The sequence below is a fragment of the Archocentrus centrarchus genome, chromosome 7 (genome assembly GCF_007364275.1).
Source record: "Archocentrus centrarchus isolate MPI-CPG fArcCen1 chromosome 7, fArcCen1, whole genome shotgun sequence".
Taxonomy (NCBI): domain Eukaryota; kingdom Metazoa; phylum Chordata; class Actinopteri; order Cichliformes; family Cichlidae; genus Archocentrus; species Archocentrus centrarchus.
Window position 1 is genome coordinate 19,983,646 of NC_044352.1, and position 7,647 is coordinate 19,991,292.

The 7,647-nt window shown below is 39.9% G+C and overlaps 1 protein-coding gene across 1 annotated transcript; it reads right to left on the bottom strand.

The window, feature by feature from the left end:
- Positions 1–470: 470 nt before the first annotated feature.
- Positions 471–6,477, bottom strand: ankrd33aa (ankyrin repeat domain 33Aa). The gene is made up of 5 exons (XM_030733678.1): positions 6,252–6,477; positions 4,470–4,787; positions 4,215–4,344; positions 3,995–4,135; positions 471–3,268 (listed from the first exon to the last, which is right to left on the bottom strand). The coding sequence occupies exons 2-5, from the start codon at positions 4,725–4,727 to the stop codon at positions 2,463–2,465; spliced, it is 1,335 nt and encodes a 444-aa protein (XP_030589538.1). The 5' UTR covers positions 4,728–4,787; positions 6,252–6,477; the 3' UTR covers positions 471–2,462.
- Positions 6,478–7,647: the final 1,170 nt, after the last annotated feature.

A 7,647-nucleotide genomic window follows, 5' to 3' on the forward strand; every position in this document is an offset into this window, starting at 1 on the left:
TATAGTTGTATAAAGTAAGTATTAAGAAGGTAACTTAAAAATCTTTTCCTGTTCAGGTGCTACATCACCACCACTGTTTCCACAATTAGACCCAAGTGTGCTGAGGGTGCTTTCAGTTACTCTGGTTCTATACTTTGAAACAAGCTGCCTGCTATCCTGAGGTCAGTTATAACTGTGTCTCCATTCAAAAATAAACTTAAAAACCTTTTTATTCTCACAGGCTTACATTTAATTACTATTTTATTTCTTTGTAGAGGTTTTTTGTTTTTTTGTTTTTATTGCCTTAAGGCACAAATAGTAGGCATAATAGGCCTACATAGGTTTCTATTTATTTTTGATCTTTTATGGTAAGCACATTGAGTTTACATGCAATGAAATGTGCTATATAAATGAAATTGCCGTTGCCGAATGGCCACTATGTGATGACACCAAATACACTAATATTTAGCCAAGAATAAAAACCAACACACTCACTCTTTGCAAAGGTCAGACAGTTTATTCCAAGCTTACACACATGCACACACACATTTTCATTTGTATCAGACTTTATAAAGATGTTGAAGAGCTTTTTGCCCCTTTTTGACGTACTTTTCTTTGCCCCTTTTACCCCCTCTTGTTTTCAGTTTAAATTACCCCAGAAATGCTTGTCTAAATTTTCACAAGAATGTATCTAATTAAATATAGTTTTTAGAGAACACAATTAAACATATTTAGTTGTATTTGGGATATTTATTTCAGTTATAAACATTTGTTATAATTGATTATTTTAGTTAGTTTATCTATAAAGAGAATATTTAAAAATACCCAAAACATGCTATATTCCATGAGAGGTTTCTGTTCTTGAGAGATACTGAATATGTAGTTTGTTGAGCTGATGATAATATGCCCATTGTATGTTTCCCTGAGTAGCAACAGTTCTGGCTTTCAAATAATAGTCCATGAATCAGCAGGCTGAAGATTTCTATTTGTGAACCACTGAACATTTTTTTCCTCTATGAAAGAAGATGCTGCAGAGTATCTCACAAACATCATTTACATGACACAGAAAAACAGTTTGGAGAATTCAGATGAAGTTGAAAAGACAAAGGCATCTGGTAGATGCTGCATGATGCGTAGCTGGCTCTCAGAAAGCTCACATAAAAAGAACAAACAAATCACAGACATGTGACAAATTAAAGGAAGAACCAGAACCCTATACCTTTTTCAGAGAAGACATTTTGATTACAGTAGGGAAAGCACAGGTGTATTAATGTTGACTGCATCCCACTCAGAGGAGGCTGTGCTTTACTGCATGCTGGTTCCTTGTCATGGCTCGCTGAGACACTTAATGGAATTGAGCCATGAATTATACACTTGTGCTTTCCCTACTGTGAAAACTAAAAATGTCTGCAGTCAGTTTGTTGTTACACAGCCACTACACCAAATGTGCATTCTTCCTCCAAGCAGAATAGGAAGTAAAATAATAAAAGCAGCTACTTGTTCATAGTTTCTGCAGCTGCCATACACAGATCTGTATGGGTATATATTTCAGGCCTAAGAGGCGAGCTGGGATAGAAATCAATAAAAAGTGTTCTGAGTCATCAATTTTTATGCCATGATGGAACATTTCTATCCTCGTCTAGGGTGACAATCCTCTGTGCTATAGAGCACAGGGAGTCAGTAAATAGTTTGACGTGTATAAAAATGATATGAATCATATGCCATAGCCTAAGCAGTCATCAGAACTCAATCAAGTTGAATGTCTTTCAGAGAGTGTTGGACATCCACCATCAAAACAGCAAATATGGGAATATTTTTTGGAAGAACAGTCTAGAATCAATACCAAGGTTCAGTGTAGCACATAGTGATCCAACATCTTGCCAAGACACCCTTTTTGTAATTTTTAAAATTTGTAGCCTTAAGATCTATTACTATTATTATTATTATTATTATTTTTACCAGAGTTTTTTTTTTTTTGCCTTTCACAGTCTTTGATTAAATGTGGCATTAATGCATTTCCTGAAGGCATTTGATCACATACAGTATATGTACAGTACTGGCTATCACCTATATGCTTACATTGTCGTTAAATGCCTTAATGGCATGCTACTTAGAAGTTATTTACAAAATACAGATGGGTGAAATCTTCACAAAAGTGAGGTTTCAAAGAAAAATGACACCGTTGCAGGCGTCTGCAGTCAGCGTAACTGCATCCTCAAAAGATTCACCAGTCCACCTTTGCTGATAGGAAAACAGCAAAGTTACTGTGTATCTGTAAAACCAAATAACATTTGGTTTGCATCAGTTTCCGCTTTACAAAGATGCTGAAAAATACATCACAAGCAGCCACTCCACCTTTCTCAAGCTCATGCCAACCCAAACTCCACATCCACCGTTGTATTATTTACTTATCAGCTGTCACTCCAACATTGTTTTGTTACTTCTTTGTCACGTGTTCAAAAGGAAACACAGACATTTTCACTTCATGAATGTTTGGACCCCTTAGATTTTTTTTGTTCCTCTTTTTCCTTTTCCTGATTCTTCTTCTCTCTCTTTTTCTCCTCTTTGGCCTCCTTGTACTTCCAGACAGGAGGCTCCAGGTAACCCTTTTGCCTTTTGTTCTTTTTCTCCTTCTTTGGAGTGCGCTCTGCAGATTTTGTAACTTCAATTTTAGGAATACAGCCTGAGGGGAAGATGCTGTTTCTGTGCGCCATGCTACGTGGCATGAAGCTTTTCATTCCACCTGTTGGCAAGCTTTGCCTGCGCTCTGAGTCCTGGCAGCAGGAGGTCAGTGATACAGAGGCGGCTGACACAGGTGAAGCTGAGGTGATGGAGCCGTTACTGTGGGACACCGTGCTCTCCTCCAACTCCTTGCTGCTGTGCTTGTCAAGCAGTTCCGGTACGGCAAACCGTCGCTTGCCAATCTCTGGGGGGCTGGTGGGACAGAGTGGACGGCAACCAGTAGCTATCAGGGGGCTGTGGATGCTTGTAGTCATCCGCACCATGTGGTCCATGACCCCATTGTCTTGGGGGTCATGTGGGAAGCTAAAACTAAGGCTGTCTTTTAAGCGCTGCCTCAGCTTCTGACTAGCTGTTTTGGCTGCTGTAGCCTTCGCCACCAGTAGCTTCAACTCAGGCCACTCAGGAATGTAGCTTTCACAGAATTGTTCTGCAACAGGACGAGTCTGCAGGCGACGCAGTCTATTCAGAGTCTCAAACCTTCCCGTCCTAAGGGTCCAGTCCTTTAGACCTTTCCCATGAACGAGATCTATTGCATTGACGTCTGCACCTGCACAACAAAAAGGAGAGAAAACAGAAGAAACGTTGAGTTGGAGGAAATCAGTTGCTGTCAACTCAGTGTAACAACACCACCATGTGGTGAATTTTGGAGCACATATTATTAAGTAGATGATAGCATACATCTTCAAAGAACAAATCACAGCATGTTGGGATGTGACATAGACTGCTGTTAGATATATGAAATACCCTACATTATGCCAGAGTTATGCTGACTTGTTTTATTGCCATGTCTGGTTAATAGTTTAACTCATTCATGGAGGAAGACAGTCATGCCTACTTGGAAAACTTTGGAAGTCAATTTGGCAAATAATCATGACATAAATCAAATATTTATGTTGCACATTATGAATACAAATCGATTATAGATTAATGTCATTAAATGTCCAATAGAATGTGGACTGAATTACTACAGAGCTTATTTAAATGTGTCCCTGCACAGTTTATACAGGACTAATCCCTGCAGTCTGGAGAAAGACCTGATTAGTTCATAGGTTAGATGTCCTGCTTTACCCTGTATGTTACATATATGCAACATTTATAGATTACACCTTTCCCCGATCATGAAGAGTTTAACATAATCACACTGAACCATATATATTTCTTTTCTCCTAAATCATTTGAAGTGTACATCCTGACTCTCTATGTGGGCTTGACATTCAGTCACAGGTAAGGGACATCATTAGAAAATTTGATCTAGAAAAACATCCATACTTACCATGCATTAGCAATGCGGAAACACACTCTTCTCGGCCTTGTAGGCCTGCCTTTATGAGAGCTGTGAAGCCACGGGGGTCCCTGATCTCAGTGTCCACACAAGAGTAGTAGTTAAGGATATAGTTCAGGATGGTGATGAAGCCTGGATTGAAAACAACAGTATGTTAATATTCTTGGGTTTAGGACTTGATGTTGAGGTTATGTGGTGTCATCAGATATACCTGCTTGGGCAGCAATCATGAGAGCAGTGTTGCCATCATTGTCTTGGTGGTTGATGTCTATTAATGGGCACGTGTGAAGCAAGGTGACAATGTCTACAAAACCCTTGGACACAGCCAGCATCAGACCATTCTAAGGGGAACAAGATATAAATAAATAGCCCTACTATAGATGCTAAGATTACCTTTATTTATTTTTAATATTATGTTATTGTCACATTCCTTGCCTGGAAAAAAAAAAAGACAAATTTATCTCACCCTGCCATTGATGTCTAGCTCCATGGCCTCATCTCGCGTGACTCCTCTCTCCATGATGCTGCGCAGGGATGCGGCATCATTCTTTGCGCAGGCCTCGTACAGTGTTTCAGCCGGTTCTGTAGATTTTTCATCCCTTTCATAGCTGGGAAGAACTGAGTCATCAGAAAGTACACTCCCTGAGTCAGAGTCATCCAGGGAGATCTCTGAGTCCTCAGATGGGCCAATGCCCAGGTGTGGGTCATCATTTGCAGTAGCCATTGGAACCCCTTCTGCCTCTGGTCACACCTGGGTGTCAGGACTGCTGCACAGACCCCTTATCTTAAACAGAAAAAAGTCAATGTTTAATATTTTTTCCATAGCCACATACTGTATCTAAGTTCAGATTGAGTAGACAGGAAGCTGGTGTTGATGTAAAGGGGATAAAGTTTTTATAAAAAGCAATACATAATCTGAGCCTGGCTGCCTATTAGGAGACATAAGAGGAAGAAAACCAGCTTTCGAGTCCATGTCAAACAGTTTTTGTGCAAAAAGATGTAGGAGAGGAGCCTCTAATGTCTTCACTGTTGATTCCAACACTGTGCAGCATGCTTCTGATAAGCTGACATATCTCAGGTGCTGGCAAAATTGTGCACACAACCAGATGAGAAATGTGCAGATTTTTTTCCTATGCAAAAGCCATCGTGGCTATCGTGGATTTTTCTTCATTCCAGTCTAGTTTCAGAATGTATGTGACCTCTTCCCCTTCTTAGACCATTTCCCATGTGACTGTAAAATGATGGCCTTTAGTGTCAGCATTTTAAATATATCTGGTGACCTGAAAAAGCCTTGTATAAAAGGCATGATGCCTAAAGAGGATGAAGAGCTTTACCTGTCAAAGTAAGTCTCTGATTTACAACATAGGTAGCCTCCCTGTGTAACATGCTTTTTTTGCCAGTTGAATTTTAACTGGCACTGCCCATTATAGAACTGAGAAGGCAGTTGAAACAAATGTTGTGAAGGTACAAATCTACAAATAACAGCAACAATAAAACAAGAAACCCTGCAGACCGGAGTCTGCATAGTAAAGTAAATGAAGGCATAGGAGTACTCAATTGGGTTGAGAGAGGCCGTATGGTGCCAGAAGCAATGGGAGGCCAGTCTAGTGACAGCATCTGTCATGGTGTCTTAACAGTGTTATACTGCTCTTCAGTATGTCAGTACACAGGAATATCCAGTGGCTTACAGAATGTAAAGACCCTATAATCTTTAAGAATAAGAATGAAAGAAGAGCTGGATGTGTATGTGCATCAGTGATGAATTAGTCAGTCATCATTCTGCCTTGGTCCTGCATATGTTACAAAGCAAGCAGATTTTTTTTTTTCAGCAAATTAGTTTTGCACCTACTGTCAATCACATTAATTTTAAGTTATTAGAATTAGTTATCTTTTCAATGAGATCCTGTTAACTTCCATAAATCCCTTAATTCCACAAGCATATGCTTGTAATTCAGCACTCATGCAGATAAATCACAGTTGCCACACAAATCTTTTCTCTGTCTTCCTCATTCTGCACAAACATTTAACGGCCTAACATTAGTGTGGACGTGAAAGCCATAGTGGCCTCCACTTCCTGTTGAGCAACGCTTCACAATCTGGGCAGCCTTTATCCGCTGAATCCTAAATGTCAACTGTCTTGGTTGCCTTTTAATAGTGCTGTAAAGCTGCAAAAATGAAACTATTCACACCAAACTAAAGTAAAAATAGCAAATATTAGAACTAATAATAATAATAATCCAAATCTCACCTGAAAACAATCCAGCCATGGGTTTGTCTTCTTCTTCTGCTTTTTCTTTGTCTGGTTTCTTACTTGCTCTTGATAGTCAAACCATCATGTTTTATTGGACTTCCGCTCTTCTTGTTGGTGCTCAGTAGAAACTGGTTGAGGCTAAGTTTCCCAAACTGACTGCAGCTCAAGCCTTTCCCCTCCCTCCATTTCTGCTAATGGCAGCTAAGGTTGCCTCATCAGCCAGGTCCCAACATAGATTCTGCTGTCCTAAATCAGGCAACGTGCTCTCTTCCTCTCATCCTGATTACAGAAGATTTAAGGATTAAGAGAAAGAAACAGACAGCAGCCAACCTTGCTCCCCTTACAGTCTTTTGAGTTGGTCTGCTCTCTCATTCTTCTTTCTTTTACTTGTCTCTGCTCTCTCAGAATCTGCCCATCTGCAGCTTTCTCTTGTCCGTCTGTTGTGTCAGGGCAAACCCCTCTAACGGTACAAAAAAAGTCCTGTGACTGAACAATGGAGGCTATTGCTCCCAAATCCACTCTGCTGCTGAGGACCCCCTGCCTGAATAATTCCAGTGTGTCTGCATGATGGACGACAAAGTCTCGGGTCCGTTTGGGTATGGAAATCCTTTTGCTGGGACAACAAACTAGCATTTTTTGGGGTACAAACAATCATAACTTTACTGTGCATTGTCACAGATGCTGTAGGAGGTTAGGGTAAGCACCTGTTTTGAGACATCTCAGTCATTACATGATAAAGCATTTTGGAAATCAAGGTAGATTTACAGGTACTCCACACTGTGCTTTTGCACAGGGGGACTGCTTGCATCATTTTTATTTCAGTGCCCAAAAATTGTCCTATTAACATGATCATTTAAGTAACATTGTTACAAATACAGTACAGCAAGTCTGATAACTAATCCCATATTACAGTTCAAATAAATCTGATTAACTTTTTTAGCGTTGTTGGTTTAGGGATGTCCTGTTTGAACTGTGACCATGACCTACCTGCTTGGAGGGCTGAATCTCGTATGTGAATGGGAATATCATGTTAACAGGTGTATTCACAGTATCAGTGTCTCAATCATGTGGGTCCAAATGTGCATGTAAACAGACGAACCCTTATATTGAACTAGAGTAGGGCCAGGCCTTCACTTTAAACATATGATTGTTAGTCTGTGTTATGTAACAGCACCTCTTGGTCTGAGGGATGCTGACTGCCCTCTTCTGACGAGACTGAGAAATGGAGCACCTGGACATGAGCACAATTTATGTGTTGCCATTCAGCAAGATAAAAAATAAAATTATTCCTTATTGTAGGCTTTAGCTACTGCTTACACTTCCAAATATATCTGCAAACTTATAAAAAGGCACATGTTGCCTTTGAAGTTACATATATACAATTTATTCTTAG

Bases quoted from the DNA above. Each gene is read 5' to 3' on its own strand.
- ankrd33aa (XM_030733678.1), bottom strand. From the start codon at position 4,727: ATGGCTACTGCAAATGATGACCCACACCTGGGCATTGGCCCATCTGAG. The intron at 4,136-4,214 runs GTATATCTGATG...TTTTCAATCCAG, and splicing joins CATGATTGCTGCCCAAGCAG to GCTTCATCACCATCCTGAAC. The intron at 3,269-3,994 runs GTAAGTATGGAT...TTTGTTGTGCAG, and splicing joins TTCCGCATTGCTAATGCATG to GTGCAGACGTCAATGCAATA.